General features: G+C 42.9%; 1 protein-coding gene across 1 annotated transcript in view; it reads right to left on the bottom strand.

The window, feature by feature from the left end:
- The window catches only part of LOC124775668 (brachyurin-like), a 47,195-nt gene extending 27,120 nt beyond the window's left edge, over positions 1–20,075 (bottom strand). The window contains exons 1-3 of the mRNA XM_047250496.1: positions 19,974–20,075; positions 7,320–7,419; positions 417–567 (exon numbers count right to left, since the gene is read on the bottom strand). Of these exons, the coding sequence (XP_047106452.1) occupies positions 417–567; positions 7,320–7,419; positions 19,974–20,075 (353 nt within the window). The remainder of the gene's footprint in view (positions 1–416; positions 568–7,319; positions 7,420–19,973) is intronic.
- Positions 20,076–21,039: the final 964 nt, after the last annotated feature.

Genomic DNA, 21,039 nt, shown 5'->3' with positions numbered 1-21,039 from the left:
AAAAGTCACTGGCCATCTGGCTCTGTATGTGGTTTCAAAGGCTAATGTTATCCAAATAATTGTCGATCTAGAAATGAAGGTTGTTTAACAAGTAAGATTTCGTTGCCAGCCGGAGTGGCGTAGCGGTTCTAGGCGCTACAGTCTGGAACCGTGCGACCGCTCCGATCGCAGGTTCGAATCCTGCCTCGGGCATGGATGTGTGTGATGTCCTTAGGTTAGTTAGGTTTATGTAGTTCTAAGTTCTAAGGGACTGATGACCTCAGACGTTAAGTCCCATAGTGCTCAGAGCCAAGACTTCGTTATGTTGTTGTTGATTAAGCGCGTCGAGTATTGTTATTATTTATTCCATGCTTTGGTGATTACGTTACTTTTAGATACAGGACGCGCGAGCATTGCTACAAAATGTGTATACTTACGCGTCGACGCAATGCGCAGCGGTGAGGACGGCGGTGGTCGAGATGAGGGAACCGCCGCAGAAGCCGGAGCCGTCGATCATGAGGCCCGCTTGGAACGGGAACTGGCCCTGCACGGCCCGCGAACCTTGCACCACGCGGTCTTCTGCGGATGCTGCGGAAAACAAGCCATCTCATATAGGTATTGGGAAAGAGAAATTCTTTGTTCAGGTGGTCACGACCGAATTCTCTTGTGCCTCGGGGGGGGGGGGGGGGTTACGGAGACCGGAAGAAGCGAGCACTGCTCACTGTCGCCGCCTGAGTGACACTACAAGGTGTGTGGGTTGGGGTTGGAGGCGGGGAGGGGGGGCAAGGGGGGAGGGAGATTTACTTTCCTCATGCACTTGTGGCAGTTTCGTATCGCGCTTCTATCTTCTATGACAATAAGAACTGCCACAGGAACTGCTTCGTCATTGTTTGCGAGGTATACTAATTAAGAACGCAGCACAAAATGGCACCACAGTCACTTCGTAATACGTATTGCACAAACAGAAACGCCGTTTTTCAGATCGTTAACGTTGGCTGCAGTCGGACGCTACATACTCGCCGCCCGAAGTCGACCCCCTCCTACCGATTCAGGAGCAGTAATTCAGAACGTCATAAACGAATAATGGAAGTATCTCACTGGTGTGATGAGAGAGAGGTGTTGGCAACAGCGATAGTCTCGAGTTCACGTCTCTGTCCGCTACGAAATCCTAATCTGTCAGGAAATTCTCAGCTAGTTATCTTTTAGTGGTCACCTTGTAACACATATCGATTAGTAGCAGGTTTTTATCAGGTAACTGTGTATCTACGGTAATGGAGTGTGTGCTCTTTGTTAATTGAAGTCCTTGATTTGTGACAGGAGATTAGAGTGTTATAATGTATATATGGAAAAAGATAAATGATTGTTCAAAATAATGAAATTTTGTAATAGATGTATACTTCTAAAAAAAAAAAAAGTGTACTGGAAGCTGGTTTATGCTTACGGCATTTGTGTTTGTAAAATGTGAAAGAGGTAGGGAAGGGGAAGTCCCTTCGTAACGGAAGCGGCACGGCGCGATGTAAAATGTGGTTTTGGCGGGCGAACTGTGCGGCTACTTGGTGGGAACGGTACACATCGACGGTGCCAAGGGAGGTAACTGGAAGCCGTTTTGAAAAGAATTTTGCCGCTGATGTGGATTTGGCTGTTGACTAGTACTCTCGGCAATTAGGAATGGCTCTAACACGTTAAAAATCCGTCTCCAAGAAGTAATTTTATATACCATTCAAACATCAAGAGCCGTGTGTACAGTTAGCCTCCATGTCGCTTGCCACCACAACTTCACCACTGCTCCACTAACTTCATGCATACAGATATGTATCAGAGCATGGACCAGTTAATTTGTGCGAGTGATTTTAATAATAATCCTAATGCTATAAATCTGCGTTTGGAACCATGACTTCTATCCTGATCATGAACCTGTGCAGGGTCCTCTCCTGTTTCAAATGAACTAGTGGTTTACTTATGTTGGTCAAATGTGCAAAGATTAGCAAAAGTTGAAGTTAAAACCACAAAAGCGAAGATGGTTAGAAATTTCCTAAAGTACTCTTAGTTTAGTGAAAATATCGTTTTGCAAAAATACAGTCTCAGATTGTGTATATGTTACTGTCTAAAATAGCTGCATCACAGGTGATGAAAGGGGCAAATAAGTTAAACTCATTTGAAACTTAATTTAGTCTCGAGTACTATCATGAATGATTTGTTTTCTGAGTTAATTGAGTTCAATGTTGAATAATTTGCCTTGAAAAGTAAAATATAAACTATCCCAAGTAAAGTTAAGAAGTGAATCTGTTTTAATTAGTCTTTTCAACTGAAATACTCATAGACTTAACTAGTGATATTATACCAGTTTATGGGTCCCCACCATTTTCTTCTCATATTAGAAAGATAATTGGAATATCATTGCTACTAAGAAAATCTGATAGATTTCTATTAATGGGGGTACAAACAGTGTAATTGTGATATTATTTGTTAGTGGTTGTCACATGTTAGTTAAGTCAGAACCCCCCCCCCCCCCCCATGTCCAAAATTTAGTTCTGCACTTCTTGCAGTAACATTTCAGTACTGGTTCATGTAATAATCTTGAGTGTAACTGTTGTTAGTATAAGTTTGGTACATTTTTGATTTCCATGATTTCCAGTTTGTGCATTATTGGTAACTGCTGCTATGCACAGCTCAGAGTGGCCTGAGTCAGTTTGTATCCAGTGTGATGTTCAAAGGGAAATATTAATGAAAGTAACTTCAACAACTACTATTCAATTTTCTTAAACATATATTTCCGAATTATTGGGCTTAATTTTGCGGTCGACCGATCATTTTTTCATTCTTATATGAATTTTACTACTTTCATTAACCCCAAAGTTAAAGTCTGTTTAGTTTTCTGTTAGTTGCAATATATTCAGTATTACAGTCCGATACCTTTATCCATTAGATACACATGCAGTCAAAATTCCCAAGTCCTCGCAGGGGGTAACATTAGCTTGTGTCACGACAGGTTAGTGTTACACGTGGCTTTTCCCGTGACAGGACTTTATGTTCAGTAGTTAGGGAAGAGTGGCGTATAACGTATAACGAACTAGTGTTATAACATGGATATCAACGAGTTAGTGAATGAGACCACACTGATTTCATGCTCTAACAGTAAGATTGATTACTTTGGGGAGTGACAGCTCTTAGGCAGGTATGTGTAAGAAATTTGCACCATTCGTCTTCCCACTGTAAAAGAAGAGTTTGACAAATATTACTACTAATACTGGTGAAATTAGTTGAAGTCGATAAGACTTCACGAGAATTCGCGAAATTCCCCGGCGGACCCTGCAGGTGAATCAACTTTAGTTATCTGTTCGGAAGATCCCCTGAATAGAGAAAGGCAGGGTTGGCTTTCTTCAATTCTCCTTCTTCGTCTTCTCCTTTTAGAATGCAGAGCACATAGTTCATATCGGCCCCTACTGCAACTTTGATTGAAAGTAGTCACGGTCACACTGAGACTGCCTGTTACAGTATTTTTCCGCTTGCAACCAAATGGTCACCTCTATACGATCTTATAGGGAATGCTGTAAAATTTCACTTACGAAATTATAAGACCTGCAAAGGCGACCGAGTGGACAATATTCTGAATTAGAACCCATGTCCAGAAACGTATCGTTTTCGCGCTACAGCTATTTGAAAACATATTTGATGCAATAAGTTAGTCATGGTGGGAGTGTTTACGTCGGATCGACTAATATCATTTGACGTCTGTTGTATCTTTCTGCCCTGGTTCGAGCCTCATTCATGTGTCTGTGACTGTTACAGCGACTGGCTGAGTACACGTTTGCAGAATACCAAGAGTATCTGTCAACGAGTTCTTTGGTTGTCAATGAATAGAGCTGTAGAAGATGTTATATACTCGGTCATGCCTAATAAATTAATTGTGAAAATGTTCGCGTTACCAACATGTTATCAAATGGCTGTAGTACGGAGACGGTACGTACCGAAACATTGGTTCCAGTTCACCATATTATCTACTCATTCCCCTCTAAAAATCCTAGGAGTTTGTAACGGTAGTTTTAGAGTATGCTGTTTATGTTAATAGCAGATCGTACATGCCGCCAAAATGCCAAAACAAGTCCAAATGCAGCTTCGGACTGTCATCCCTTTATTAATAACACAGTGATGGTTCGCATTCACTCGACTTGTACTCATCATAAGTAAAGAATAATTATCATTATTCGACCACAAAGACACATACTGAACAACTGCATCGTTCTTCTCTGGGATATTGTCCTTCTTAACAAAATGAGATTGTGTTACGTGTTAATCGACACGAACACTTTTCATACGAAGTTTTAAGGTCTCCTCACGTACATCATCATGAATGGAAACAAAGTGAAACGAATCCACATTGTTCGATGTTTGAACTTGGTTAGTTCAAATCGTTCAAATGGCTCTAAGCATTATGGGACTTAACATCTGAAGTCATCAGGCTCCTAGACTTAGAACTACGTAAACCTAACTAACCTAACGACATCACACACATCCATGCCCGAGGCATGATTCGAACCACCGCGGTTCCCATTCTAAAGGATATTTTTGGCTCAGAAACGGGTGGTTCGGGCAATAAATTGTTTAAGTTCACGAACCTCTTGTCGACCCCTGTTCACAAGTCTGGGTATTTTGACATTGGCCTCTCAATGTATATATTCCTTGCCGTCATTTATTATTAACAATATTAGCTTATTCCCGAGAATAAGCAGCTTTCACTCGGTTAATACGCGGCAGAAATCAAACCTGCATTTGAATCGGACTTCCTTATCTCTTGTGCAAAAAGGTGTGCAGTATACTGCTGCATCCATTTTCAATAAGCTACCACTCGAATTAAGAAATCTTAGCGGTAATCCACGAGCTTTCAAATCGGATCTGAAGAGTTTCCTCATAGGTCACTCCTTCTATTCTGTCGAGGAGTTCCTTGAAAAATTGAGCTGATTCTTATTGTATTGTTGATTGCATTTACTTAAACTTACTAACTGACGTTTTTCGGCTTCATAAACATTTAATTTTATTTGTTATTACTTTTATGTTGTAATTTCATGTACTGACACGTTCTATGACCTTGGAGATTTGCTCCTCAAATTGGACCTACGGAACCTGACGTGTAAATAAATAAAAGAAGGACTCACCAGTACAAAAGGACTCGGGGAGTATTTTGTTGTCTGTAGAGAAGAAATACCAGCATAAAGAGTCGGTCGCGAGAGTTCACTGATTTCAAAAGTCAACTAGTTATTGGATGTCACCTGAGTAACAAGATCATCAGGGACATTTCAACACTTCGGAAGCTTCGGAACTAGACAATTGATGACGTGATTGTGAAGAGGCGATGTTAAGGAAAAACGACAACTGAACAAAGACAAGGCAGACTTCATGTACTGACAGGGACCGTCAAGCTTTGCGGATGGTGGTTGTAACAAATCAACAGTTTTCAACAGAAGGAATCACTCGTGAGTTTCAAAGTGGTATCAGCTTTCCCTAGCCGAATGAATTGGGTAGGAAGTTAAAAACAATAAAGTGCAGTGGTTGAGGAGCTCCTCATCAGCCACACGTTTCTGTAATCAATGCTAAGTGGCGCCTGAGATGGTACAAACGTCGACGTCATTGGGCAGTGGATGACTGGAAACGAGTGGTCTGGAGTGACGACTCACGTTATGCCCTGTGGCAGTCTGATGCAGGGTTTTCGGTTCGCGAATGTCTACAGAACTTTACCTGGCATCACCCGTGGTGCCAACAGTCAAATACGGAGGAGATGGTGTTCCGGTATGGGCATCTCTTTTTCAATTATGGCGTGTTCCTCACACTGTGCTTAAGAAAACAGTTGTGAAAGGATATGAACACATTTCACAGCATTGTGTTCTTTGTACCGTAGAGGAACAGTTCGGAGACGATTATTGTTTGCATGAGCGACACAATGGAGCCTAGTATAAAGCAAAATCTATGAGGCAATGGCCTGGAGTGATCTAGCCTGTCCCAAGTCCGGACATTTGGATGAGATAGAACGTCGACCCCAGAGCCCGACATCACTACCTTCTCTAGTTTAAAAATGGGCTGCCATTCGTCTACAGACAGACGTCTCACTGTTATACTTGCTATAACAGTACAAAGGTTTTCACAGATCCTTTTAGTTATTCTGACGATCGCATTTTCGTCGAGACGGTCTTATGTGTATGTGGCTGACGTAGAGCTTTGGCAGCCTGCACAGTGAACTTCATCTGACTGTGTTACCTAATCTGGTGATTCCTAACAACGACGAAACGCATTGTTGTTAAATAAAAATAACTTCGCAACCAAGATTATTTTATTTTTAATATAGGAACTGATAGTGGTTCAAATGGTTCAAAAGGCACTAAGCAATACGGGACTTAACATCGGAGGTCATCAATCCCCTAGACTTAGAACTACTTAAACCTACCTAACCTAAGGACATCACACACATCCATGCCCGATGCAGAAATCGAACCGGCGACCGTAGCAGCAGCGCGGTTACAGACTGAAGCGCGTAGAACCACTCGGCCACAGCGGCCGGCGAATTGATAGTGTGTTGAAAGGAATGTTATTAAATGAAAATTAGCGAAACTAAAACGAAGGTACTTGAATTAAATCAAGCGATGCTGAGAGACTTAGGTTTGGAAACGAGACTCTAAAAGGGCCAGATGATCTTTCTTATTTTGGTAGCAAAATAAGTGATGATGACCCAGGTGGGGAGAATATATAATGCAGATTGCAATTACAAGAAAAGCGTTTCTGAAAGTGGGAAATTTCTTTGCTTCGAACATGGATTTAAGTGTTAAGAAGTGTTTTCTGAAGGTATTAAAATGGAGTTTAGTGTTGTACATAAGTGTATCGCGGACACTTAACAGGTCAGACATTACGAAAGTTGAAGCTTTTGAGATGTGGTGCTACAGCAGCACGCTTAAGATTTGATGGGCTAATCAGTCAACTAATGAGGAGGTACTGAATCATATTGGGAAGAAAAGCGATTTGTACTACAACTTGACAAAAAGAGGCGATCCGTTTATAGGATCAGTCTGTGGTATCAAGAATTAGTCAGTTTGGTGACGTAACTGGTGTCGGGTAAAAATTGGAAACCAAGGTTTGACTACATTGAGCAGGTTCAAATAGATGTAGGTTGCAGCAGTAATGCAAGGAGGAAGGGTTTTGCACAGGATGGACTAGTGTGGAGAGCAGCAGCAAACCAATCTTCGGACTGAATTGATTGCAACAGGTTCCGCATGTTGTGAAAAGTCCGTACTTGGAACCAAAGATGTAACTACTCGCCTACATCTTATTGTTCACTCATGCACTCTGTCACTTACCAGGGATCCTCTTAGTTGCAGGAGGAGAAGGCGGCGCACGCGGCAGCTTCCTGAGATGCGACTGGGAGTGCAGCCTGCCGGCCCGCCGCGGGTCCGCTGCCTGGAAGAGAAGTCAGTGGTCAGCACAGGACATACGTAACCCAGCAGGTGACCGTCTTGAACCTAGTCGTCACTTAACTATTGTACGTCCACCGATACCAGAAATTTATTTACCAGGGGCTTCCAGGAGATGATCAGCAGATTTTTTTAGTATTGTTAGGGGCAACATCGATGTTGAGGTGGTTGTTTCTTTTTTTGCTGTATGTGTTACTTATGGTGTGTTCGGTAGTGCAGAGGTCAAGTGGTGTTCCGCGAAAGGTTAGTAACGTTGTATCCAGAGCGCTGGGTGATACATTGGAGGATGGATAAACCGTGCAGGTGTCAATAAGGCTGGTGCAAGTAAACATAATCAACAGTTGAACCTTGTACGTCTTACCTACCACGATGAGCGGTGTAACTCTTATACTCACTTCTCCTACGATGATACCAACCAATGCTCTATGAATTATGGCACTAGTGATCTATTGCGTCGTATGTTTCCTGATCAGCACCATCGCCAAGCTATTGATGTGATTGCAAATGGACCACGACTACTCAATCAAAATTTCAGTGGTTGGGGAGCCCACTGTTAGCGTTCCTGTGTCGATGCAAATGAATTGTGGTTATCTAACAATAGCATGTAAAGCGACTAGCTACACGGTGGTCCACTTATCTGCTGTTACAGTGTAAGACGTATGCTTTGCCGGCGATGGGCGAGGCATGACAGAATCTCTGACCAGAGAGTAGTTTATCGTTAGTTGTTGCTTGTCGCTAGTCTGCGCTTGTCTGCGCGAGTCGACAGTAGTAGTCGGTCGGCTTTAGTAGTAGTCTGGTGTAGTCTGCGGGAGTCGGCATGCGTCGGCTGTGTGCTCTGCTCGCGACTCTGGTCAGGACTCTGGAGGATGAGTATTGTTGTAGAAGGTAAAGAAGCAGCCTTGCGCATATTTAATAATGTATGTTAATTGTAATTTAATTTGTTCAAAGAAATGCCCCAATAATAATTTTATAATATAAAGCAACTCTTTTAAAGAAAAGTACTCATTTCAATTTAAAGAATTTCCAATGCATTATCATTGCTTCCAAGAAAAAAAAAAAAAATATACGCCAGCATTGCACGAAGCTGTGTCGAAAAATGACTAATTAAGAGCAGATATAATTGCAGTTTTATTGAGGTTCGAATTTTTGTTTTTGTTATTCAGAATACAGGGCCCAAGGTCAGCGCCGCTGTCCTTATAAATTCATCAGGTCACAAAACTTTTTTATTATTGACATTAAATGAGAAAAGAATTTTGTGGGAATATTAAGTGTGAATGCATTTCTGCGCACAGATTATAAATGGGAGCCAATTTTGTTCAGAGGTTACAATATTAAGAAAAATTCATTTAATTATTATTCTTTGGGAGGTTACATTTGGCTCCATTTCCATTTCCATTTAAATATTACTGCTGGGAGGTTACAACAGTGGCAAGTGAAACTCATAATACTCCACAGCTGAGTAATGCCTGGATACACGCTTTTCTACACTATGATGTAATGCCTTAATTATCACGGAGCCGTCTGTACGAAATAGTACAACATCACTTCAAACTCTGTGCAAAGCAAATGGTTCAAATGGCTCTGAGCTCTATGGGACTTAACTGCTGAGGTCATCAGTCCCCTAGAACTTAGAACTACTTAAACCTAACTAACCTAAGGACGTCACACACATCCATGCCCGAAGCAGGATTCGAATCTGCGAGCGTAGCGGTCGCGCGGTTCCAGACTGTAGCGCCTAGAGCAGCTCGGCCACATCGGCCGGCTGTGCAAAGCAAAAACGAATAAAAATAGCAGTATAGTATATGTAACTTGCAAAAAAAAGTTAGGAAACGACATTTCTAGACACGAGACTGCATACACAAACGATGTCGCTAACGCTCGTCTTTGTGTGTGGTGTTAGACTCGGAAGTCCAATTTCAGATGATGGAAGAATTTTCAGAGCTATTATTTGCCCGGAAACGGAAAAAGAGATGGTGGCGTACGAGTTACTGATAAACATATTTTCACCAGTGTTCTGCATTGTATTCCAAATCTCGCAGCGGTGTGTCATGGTCTTAATGCAAAATAAAAACATTAAAAGAGAAACTACTGATAAGGCAGAGGAAATACTCGATATAAACTCGCACGCATAAACGCCACACTGTACAGACAATCAATTACAGACGTCAGAGCGAACCACAGCGCTCTGTATGAATAGGTGGTGAGCTTAGCGGCAAGTGATACGCACATTGACTTGCTCTAAAGACCAGCAGGACAGCAATGAGGCGTGGACGAAGGAGTGTCCTCCTGTGGCTGTCGGGGGCAACCCGCACCATCTCAGCAGAGGCGGTATGTGCGGTGTTGGGTGTCTTCCCAATCGACATAAAGATCAGACATGGAACCGCATGCTACTGGCTCAAGAGAGGAAGCCGCGAAAAAATCAAGGAAATAAAAGCGGAAGGCATTGAACATTTGGTGGCTGGTTGTCTGGCAACAGGAGACAAAGGCCGTGATGTGTACAACGTTTTCCCGAACGTCGGGGAACGGTTACGGGTGAATCATGCCAACTATATCAATCCCGTCCATGACATGGTTCATTTCCTGACTGGCCATGGCCTACATCCAGCGAACCTGCAGCGCTTCTCACTTTCTGGGACCGCAACTGCCAGTGCGGCGAACATGGATCCCCTGAACACATCGTATTGTACTGTGAGCAGTACACGCACAGCCGAATACAACAGTAATTATAAGAGAAACACTAAAACACACTCAGCGGCTCACAGAAATGGGGACAACTAAATGAATTAGTAGACCAAATTTATAAGAGAGAACACACCATCTATAAGAAAATGAGACGTTACAGGCATCGTAGCAGACGTCAAAGAGACGACTGGGTTGCTTCAGATGATGACTCCCGTACTACGGACTCCTCCAACATCGACATAGACGACATAACACGTGAAGAAGAACTTGTAGCCACCCAAAATATTGGAATGTTAAATATAGATCAAACCAGAGAGACATATAGGACGAAGAAAAAATGCTGCATGTAGGAATCGGCATGCGATTCCTCATCCAGGTAAGACAAAAGTTTATATATCAAAATCAGATCTGGCACATTTTGAAAACAGATTTATGAAAACGAGGAGCTGGCAACGGTTACATGGTGCAGCGCATTCTATTGTACAGAGAAACGTGTACCAGTCTGCATTTACTGCACCAGCCGTCGTAGCTCACTGAGTACACTTGTGGGACATCAAACCCACATCCACCATGTAGCTATGATTCAAATACTTGTCAAGTTCCTTTTTTACTTTTTAGACGTCTGTTCCCCAGTTCTCGTCGTTTATAAGCAGTACATAATTTTCCCGCATGACAGTAGTCTATCGTATGTGTCTATAGCTGCGCAGTGCACAGCCGTAACTGGTCCTGTCACGTTCATGTGGGTCAGCTTCCTTATGGAGTACACAAATGAAGAATACATCGATAGGCTTTTGGTGCCAGGCGCATCCGATAAAGAAACTGCTGCTGCTGCTGCTGCTGTTGCTGCTCATACCTACGCTGCACAATACTACCGAAGGCGCAGTTCCGAAAAAGTCGCCTGGAGCTACGCCTTCAGGAAACGGGTAATTTCGTCCGCAGGTAATGAACGGGGGTCGTCCAAAGACTAGATGTACTCCGAAGACTCCGTTCACCAGGCACCTCAGCGAAGTACCTGTGATGTTGCAAGACAGTTCCAGATGTCTCAAAGACTGGTTATTGAAGTGTTGCACGATGAAAGAAATGCATCCACATCACTACACGATATATCGACACCAGCGGCCGAAAGACCGCATTCGACGAATACAGTTTTGTGAATGGCTTTTGCACCAAGTGGAAGATAATCAACATTTTATAAATAACGTGATACGAACTGACGAATACAGCTTCACTCATGAAGACGTTTTCAACCTCCACAATATCCATTATTAATCGGAACACAGCCCACATGTTACCCGTAAACGTGGCTTTTGGGCATTCTTTGCCATCAACCTGCAGGGTGGAATTGTGGAATGAGTGCTTTTAGGCCCTTACTATTTTTTTTTCTTGAGTCATTAATCTGACTGGTCTGATGCAGTCCGCCACGAATTCCTCTCCTGTGCCAACCTCTTCACCTCGGAGTAGCACTTGCAACCCACGTCCTCAATTTTTTGCTGGATGTATTCTACATCTACATCTATACTCCGCGAGCCACCTTACGGTGTGTGGCGGAGGGTACTTATTGTACCACTATCTGATCCCCCCTTCCCTGTTCCATTCACGAATTGTGCGTGGGAAGAACGACTGCTTGTAAGTCTCCGTATTTGCTCTAATTTCTCGGATCTTTTCGTTGTGATCATTACGCGAGATATATGTGGGCGGTAGTAATATGTTGCCCATCTCTTCCCGGAATGTGCTCTCTCGTAATTTCGATAATAAACCTCTCCGTATTGCGTAACGCCTTTCTTGAAGTGTCCGCCACTGGAGCTTGTTCAGCATCTCCGTAACGCTCTCGCGCTGACTAAATGTCCCCATGACGAATCGCGCTGCTTTTCGCTGGATCATGTCTATCTCTTCTATTAATCCAACCTGGTAAGGGTCCCATACTGATGAGCAATACTCAAGAATCGGACGAACAAGCGTTTTGTAAGCTACTTCTTTCGTCGATGAGTCACAATTTCTTAGAATTCTTCCTATGAGTCTCAACCTGGCGCCTGCTTTTCCCACTATTTGTTTTATGTGATCATTCCACTTCAGATCGCTCCGGATAGTAACTCCTAAGTATTTTACGGTCGTTACCGCTTCCAATGATTTACCACCTATGGCATAATCGTACTGGAATGGATTTCTGCCCCTATGTATGCGCATTATATTACATTTATCTACGTTTAGGGAAAGCTGCCAGCTGTCGCACCATGCATTAATCCTCTGCAGGTCCTCCTGGAGTACGTACGAGTCTTCTGATGTTGCTACTTTCTTGTAGACATCCGTGTTATCTGCAAATAGCCTCACGGAGCTACCGATGTTGTCAACTAAGTCATTTATGTATATTGTAAACAATAAAGGTCCTATCACGCTTCCCTGCGGTACTACCGAAATTACCTCTACATCTGCAGATTTTGAACCGTTAAGAATGACATGTTGTGTTCTTTCTTCTAGGAAATCCTGAATCCAATCACAAACCTGGTCCGATATTCCGTAAGCTCGTATTTTTTTCACTAAACGTAAGTGCGGAACCGTATCAAATGCCTTCCTGAAGACCAGGAATACGGCATCAATCTGCTCGCCAGTGTCTACGGCACTGTGAATTTCTTGGGCAAATAGGGCGAGCTGAGTTTCACATGATCTCTGTTTGCGGAATCCATGTTGGTTATGATGAAGGAGATTTGTATTATCTAAGAACGTCATAATACGAGAACACAAAACATGTTCCATTATTCTACAACAGATTGACGTAAGCGAAATAGGCCTATAATTATTCGCATCTGATTTATGACCCTTCTTGAAAATGGGAACGATCTGCGCTTTCTTCCAGTCGCTAGGTACTTTACGTTCTTCCAGCGATCTACGATAAATTGCTGATAGAAAGGGGGCAAGTTCTTTAGCATAATCACTGTAGAATCTTAAGGGTATCTCGTCTGGTCCGGATGCTTTTCCGCTACTAAGTGATAGCAGTTGTTTTTCAATTCCGATATCGTTTATTTCAATATTTCCATTTTGGCGTCCGTGCGACGGCTGAAGTCAGGGACCGTGTTACGATTTTCCGCAGTGAAATAGTTCGGAACGCTGAATTCAGTATTTCTGCCTTTCTTCGGTCGTCCTCTGTTTCGGTGCCATCGTGGTCAACGAGTGACTGAATAGGGGATTTAGATCCGATTACCGATTTTACATATGACCAAAACTTTTTAGGGTTCTTGTTTAGATTGTTTGCCAATGTTTTATGTTCGAATTCGTTGAATGCTTCTCTCATTGCTCTCTTTACGCTCTTTTTCGCTTCGTTCAGCTTTTCCTTATCAGCTATGATTCGACTACTCTTAAACCTATGATGAAGCTTTCTTTGTTTCCGTAGTACCTTTCGTACATGATTGTTATACCACGGTGGATCTTTCCCCTCGCTTTGGACCTTAGTCGGTACGAACTTATCTAAGGCGTACTGGACGATGTTTCTGAATTTTTTCCATTTTTGTTCCACATCCTCTTCCTCAGAAATGAACGTTTGATGGTGGTCACTCAGATATTCTGCGATTTGTGCCCTATCACTCTTGTTAAGCAAATATATTTTCCTTCCTTTCTTGGCATTTCTTATTACACTTGTAGTCATTGATGCAACCACTGACTTATGATCACTGATACCCTCTTCTACATTCACGGAGTCGAAAAGTTCCGGTCTATTTGTTGCTATGAGGTCTAAAACGTTAGCTTCACGAGTTGGTTCTCTAACTATCTGCTCGAAGTAATTCTCGGACAAGGCAGTCAGGATAATGTCACAAGAGTCTCTGTCCCTGGCTCCAGTTCTGATTGTGTGACTATCCCATTCTATACCTGGTAGATTGAAGTCTCCCCCTATTACAATAGTATGATCACGAAACTTCTTCACGACGTTCTGGAGGTTCTCTCTGAGGCGCTCAACTACTACGGTTGCTGATGCAGGTGGTCTATAGAAGCATCCGACTATCATATCTGACCCACCTTTGATACTTAACTTAACCCAGATTATTTCACATTCGCATTCGCTAATAACTTCACTGTATATTATTGAATTCTTTACTGCTATAAATACTCCTCCACCATTGGCGTTTATCCTATCCTTGCGGTATATATTCCATTCTGTGTCTAGGATTTCGTTACTGTTCACTTCCGGTTTTAACCAACTTTCCGTTCCTAATACTATATGCGCACTATTTCCTTCAATAAGAGATACTAATTCAGGAACCTTGCCCTGGATACTCCTGCAGTTTACCAATATTACGTTAACTTTTCCTGTTTTTGGTCTCTGAGGACGGACGTTCTTTATCAACGATGATAATGTCCTCTCTGTCTGGTAAGCCGTCAGGTATTTTATCGTTTCGCCCAAGGGGGGGGGGGGGGGGGGGTCCCTCTAACCTAAAAAACCCCCGTGTGCACGCCACACGTACTCTGCTACCCTAGTAGCTGCTTCCGGTGTGTAGTGCACGCCTGACCTGTCTAGGGGGGCCCTACAGTTCTCCACCCAATAACGGAGGTCGATGAATTTGCAACCATTATAGTCGCAGAGTCGTCTGAGCCTCTGGTTTAGACCCTCCACACGGCTCCAAACCAGAGGACCGCGATCGACTCTGGGCACTATGCTGCAGATATTAAGCTCAGCTTGCACTCCGCGTGCGATGCTGGTTGTCTTCACCAAATCAGCCAGCCGCCGGAAGGAACCAAGGATGGCCTCAGAACCCAAGCGGCAGGCGTCATTCGTTCCGACATGTGCTACTATCTGCAGCCGGTCACACCCAGTGCGTTCAATAGCTGCCGGAAGGGCCTCCTCCACATTACGGACGAGACCCCCCGGCAAGCACACCGAGTGCACACTGGCATTCTTCCCCGACCTACCCGCTATTTTCCTGAGGGGCTCCATAACCCGCCTAACGTTGGAGCTCCCTATAACTAATAGGCCCGCCCTCTGTGACTGTCGGGACCTTGCCGGAGAATAGGCCACTGGCCCAACAGGCGAGGCATCCTGTGGTGGCTCGGAAACGATGTCATTACCACTAGGAAGCACCCCGTACCTGTTGGAAAGGGGTAAGGCAGCTGCCACGCGGCCAGATCCCACCTTCGCCTTTCGGCCAGGCACGCGCGAGCCCACCACTGTCCGCTATTCACCCTGGAGTGATGGCTGACCGGTAAGATGCTCACTGCCGGAAGACGCAGCGACATCAGGGGTTCCATGTGATTCCAAGGCCACCGAAGTAGGCATAGGTCTCACCACAGTTGCCCCAACGCCACTACGAGCCGACGCCTGCGCCTCGAGTTCGATGAGCCTAACAGACAAAGCCTCCACCTGCCCCCGAAGAGTGGCCAATTCTCCTTGCGTCCGCTCACAACAACCACAGTCCCTACACATGACTATGTTTACCCTACTCTATACGGTGACAAATTCCCAAGATAATCTTCTGATGAGCTACTCTGATAATCAAGAAACACTCACTGAAATACGAGACGCGAAAACTACGCTAGGTTTTCCCAGAAAAACTATTTAAAAGCTAAGCGCAGCAAATAAGTACAAAAACGCTTTATACAAACAGTACTCGCTGCTGCTGGTGCTCTCGCTCTGGCTGTCACAAGACAACTGCTGATTCAAGTGACTAGTGGCTAACGGCCGCGAAACAAACAAAAGACGGTTTTAGGGCGCTTTCTGTTCTAAACGATCAAGAAAACACTAAGAAATCTAACACGAAAACTACGTAAAGTTTTATCAAGAACTGTTAGTTACTATGCAGAGCAGATAAACACAAATAGAATCCCTTCCTTAGTGGAAGGTCGTAAACAAAATGCAAAATAAACGCTTTATACTAACAGTACTCGCTGCTGCTGGTGCTCTCGCTCTGGCTGTCACAAGACAACTGCTGATTCAAGTGACTAGTGGCTAACGGCCGCGAAACAAACAAAAGACGGTTTTAGGGCGCTTTCTGTTCTAAACGATCAAGAAAACACTAAGAAATCTAACACGAAAACTACGTAAAGTTTTATCAAGAACTGTTAGTTACTATGCAGAGCAGATAAACACAAATAGAATCCCTTCCTTAGTGGAAGGTCGTAAACAAAATGCAAAATAAACGCTTTATACAAACAGTACTCGCTGCTGCTGGTGCTCTCGCTCTGGCTGTCACAAGACAGTCCAGTCCAGTCTCTGTCCTCCTCTATAGTTTTTAACTTCTACAGATCTCACTAGTACCATGGCAGTTATCCGCTGATGTCTTAACAAATGTCCCATCCTCCTGTCCCTTCTTCTTGTCAGTGGTTTCCATGTATTCCTTTCCTCGTTGATTCCGCGTAGAACCACGTCATTCCTTTCCAGTCCACCTGATTTTCAACACTCTTCTATAGTATCTCCTCTCGAACGCTTCGATTCTCCTCTGCTCTGATTTTCCCACAGTCCATATTTCACTACCATACAATGCTGTGGTCGAAACGTACATTCTCAGAGATTTCTTCCTCTAACTAAGGCCTATGCTTGATACTAGCAAACTTCTCTTGGCCAGGAATGCCCTTTTTGTCAGTGCTAGTTTGTTCTGTATGTCCTCCGTGCTCCGTCCGTCATGTGTTATTTTGCTGCCTAGTTAGTAGATTTGCATAACGTCATGTACCTCTTGATCATCAATCCTGACGTTAAGTTTCTCGTTGTTCTCGTTCTTGCTACTTTTCATTGCATTCGTGTTTCTTCGATTGACTTTCAGTCCCGTTGCTGGATGATTCGGATGTGCCCTTGTATTGTACGTTTCTCTGCAGTACTGTGTCTGACACACTACAAAAGGTTCCACTTACGCTGGTGACAGTCATGGTTTCAGCATGACGATCCACCGCCACACTTTGTAACGAATGTGCGTAACTAATAAATGAAGCTCTTCGAGCCAAATGGATTGGTCCATTGTTCTAATCTCCACGTTCCCCTGACCATAGTCCACTACATTTTTATTCGTGAGGTCACTTACCCCGACCAAGTTTCTAGTGCTTCACCCATGGATGTACATGACCTGATAGTTCGCGTCCACGCCGCTTCGGCAATGGTTGGATGCAGATGTCTTGCGTAGGACCCAGCGAAATACTATCCCGCAAGTGGCGAAGTGTATGTCAATGTAAGGTGGTCGTTTTGGACATCTTCTCTAAAGATAAAATTGCTCGTACATGTATGTACTGGATCTGTGAATATAAGCGTGGACGTCAGACATACTGAGTGGAATTATTGTGTGTAGCATAATGTGCAATCCAGTGCAACCTGCCTATTGTGTCTTTTGTGCCTCACTGGATACTGTAAATGTTACTATATCCACTATTTATTTTATATTGGCTTTATTTGTGTCATAGACGAAACAAAGTGAATCGTTTGCGTGAGTAAGAAGTTCATGTTATCTCTTAATGTTTAAATAAAGATAATAGTAACGGAAAGATGTACACAAGACACCACATTGTGGAAGTATAAATTAGATATTGTTTGACGCTTTTACCGAAAAAAAATGTTTGTCGTGAACAGTATTCGCACATTGACGAGTCTGAATATTCATTCCGCACAGCATTACCTCGTGTCACTGAGTTAACGGGGCAGCACCGGTAGAGCGCCGAGTTTATGCTGCATGTTGTTGGTCATGCCGCAAGCAGTACAGCGTTTCCATAGCCTCGTTTTTAAAATCGTATTTCTGTTAAGCCTATTGGTGACACTAGGTTCTGCTAGATACACTTTTGTTTTGAATTGGGCTGAGAAATCACATGCGCACCGACAAGTATGACATTTTTCTTCACTCTGCATGTTATCACATAATCGTGGTCGGTTATTGTACCAGGCGCCTCCTTAAATCTGTTATTATAATAACGTAGATTTTTCTGCACTTAATGTAAATTAGGATAAGAGTAAACACACAATAAAACACTTGAAGAGACACTATACATTGCATAAACAACACATATCAATAGTAACCCTTTATCACATAGTGTAAAGACACGATGTAGAATGTGTAACGTAGTGTGGCTGACAAACTTCTAAAATACTAACCTATGATTAAGCAGACTATCATATCAACATCCTTTAGTATGTAAACTTGGGAGGTACTGCCGGGGATGTCGGACTCGAGGTCTCATTCCGAGATCTCATTCTGGGGCAGAGCAGGTGAAGGGAGCTCTACTACACAGATCCTGTCCCCTTATATTGATGTTCTTAAATTAAAAATGTTTTATAATTTTCTGTATCCAAGATATTGTGCAATAGTTTTGTAAGTATGATGCAGTTTCCATTTACACAAAGAACGAGGACAAAAGATCTGCACAAACCCTCCCCCACCCCCCCCCCCCCCCCCCACTCCCCGTCCATCCACCACCCATGAGGAGCCCATGGCCTCAACTGCGTAGCATGAGTGCTGCACAGTGGAAACCACTGGTCCTGGCTAAGCTTACTGAGTGGACCACTACAGGCCATACAAAACATATCAGAAGCTTGGCGATCGCAGCATGGAAAATAAAGTGTCTCTTTAAATGAAATCATATGAAATTCGTGATGATGATCCATTTTTTGGATGAGAACGTTAAACCCGACGGTACCCTTGGTATGCCATTGGGTTTCATCCTACCACTTTTTGCATCATTATGCAGCACTACATGCACGTCCATTAGTGACCTATACTGAAGAGATACCACACAACCCTGTTACAGCCATTGGAAAGGGGCCGTTGCTTGTACAGGATGGAAGCCTCTCGAGGCGTCCCAACTAAGAATACCGTATGGCCATTTCTTTCTTTCCACATATGATAACAATTTTAGTGGATCGAATGTTGGAGAAAAATAAATACATCTACATTGTATCTGGTAAGAACCTGCAGCAGAAAAGGCCACAGTGTAACAATCTTAGTAGTGCATATTTTATATGGTTTTAAATTAACGGCATGTGGAAAATAGTTACAAACTGATTCTGAGTTTACGAATCTACTACAACTCATTGTATTCGCATTATTGGTGCTTATGCGAAAGGTGCACCACAGTTTTGAAATCATTGCCTCCTGGGCATATCAGTATCTGAACTCTAAGATAATACTATTTAATTTAAATCATTTGCAGTACAATAATCCTACTCATAAAATAATCTCCACTTTCTAATTCCTTGTTCTTACAACTTTCGTAAAGACTTTTATCAAAAAATTTTTCTTGACACTCACCAGCGCAGAAGCCAGTAACAGAATAACCACTAAAGCGCACTTCATGCTGGTCACCAGTGCCAAAGACGTGATGTGTAGCTGTTTTATACACTCAGAGCTTCGGGCACCATATGTTCCACGACCTTGGTAATTTCCACTGCCGTGCTCGATAAAACAAATCTGATAAATATATACAAGCTCGTCACTCTGATAATGAAAACAATCGATTTCAAGTGTCTGTAGTTGGATGAGGCGATTTCAGATAGCCGTAATTAACTCGTGTGGTCACAAATTGAAATTAATGTACACTAAACCATGTAGCGGCATGGACCTAAACGATAACACAGGCTACAGTTCATGCTGTGCCGTAGTGAGGTCAGCGAAACACATCAAATTAGCAAATTATTTATAGAGATATAATCGATTTTTGTGAGAAACGTCAACGAAAGAGACCTGAATAAATAGAACATGGGTACGGAAGGGCTAAGAAGATGTCGTTGTAAGATTTTTTCCTGTTCATCTCTACCGCCGTGATCTCTCAAAATTTAGTTTGCTTACCTGATAAGTCATCGGCAAGGTGGTTCTTCCAGTCGGGTCATTGAAAAATAATTCATAAAATGTGAGGCATTTTTAGTCACAGAAGCACAATAACCATTCAGAAATATAGCGGTATCACGAAAAGTATTTCTCCTTCTTCTTCTTCTTCTTCTTCTCCTTCTTCTTCTTTATCTTTGACAGTATATCTCTGTTCACTGCTGGATATAGTCCTCCTCAACATGTTTCTACTGTTTTCCTAACTTGTGGGTGTCGGTAGTTTCCAGGAAAGATTCTTGCCAAATGTTTGTGTGATTAACGTCAGTGTAATGCATAAATTGAACACCATTATGAAGAACAATAAGAGGAGCAATATGTGCCGGAACAAGGAAAGAGATTCACCATCTTGGAAGCAGAAGTAGAAAAGGCACTGAAGGAGATGAAGAATAGGAAGGCATGTGGAATTCATGATTTGCCAGCAGAACTGTTGAAGAGTTTGGGAAACAAGACAAGAAAAGAAATCGTGTACCTCTGTAACGAGACATATGACAAAGGGGAATGGCCTGATGGCCCGAGGATTTCTTTCCAACAGTTATGATACCAAAAGAGAAAAAGAGAAACGCTAAAAAATGTGAAGAGCATCGGACCATCAGTCTAATTTTTCATGCAGCTAAAGTCTTGCTGAGAGTGTTGAATAGAAGACTATATGGCAAGCTGGATAGAGGGATTGCAGAGGAGCAGTTCGGATTTAGACGAGGAAAAGGAACAAGAGATGCTATTGGTCTGTTAAGAACTATAGGGGAAAGATATAGGGAAAAAGGTAGAGAAAACTTTGCTATTTTTATAGATTTAGAAACGGCTTTTGACAGAGTTCAGTGGAACAAGCTGATGGATATTTTGAAGAGGAAAGGAGTAGATTGGAAAGAGAGACGACTGATACAGAATCTATATTTACACCAGAAAGTAAGGATATGGATCGGAAATGAAGTGCCAGAAGGAAGCAGCATTGGTCGAGGTGTTATACAAGGTTGTTGCCTTTCCCCACTGTTGTTTAATGCACACCTTGAAGAGATTATTGCAGAAGGCTTAGATGGGAAAAGAGCAATACGTATTGGTGGAAAGAGGATAGAATGCATAAGATTTGCTGATGACATTGTATTAGTGGCAGAAAGGGAGCGGACAGTGAATAACATGCTGAAAGATCTGAA

This window comes from Schistocerca piceifrons, chromosome 2, assembly GCF_021461385.2.
Source record: "Schistocerca piceifrons isolate TAMUIC-IGC-003096 chromosome 2, iqSchPice1.1, whole genome shotgun sequence".
Taxonomy (NCBI): Eukaryota; Metazoa; Arthropoda; class Insecta; order Orthoptera; family Acrididae; genus Schistocerca; species Schistocerca piceifrons.
The sequence above is the reverse complement of the archived record's forward strand: the minus strand, read 5'-3'. Positions and strand labels throughout refer to the sequence as shown.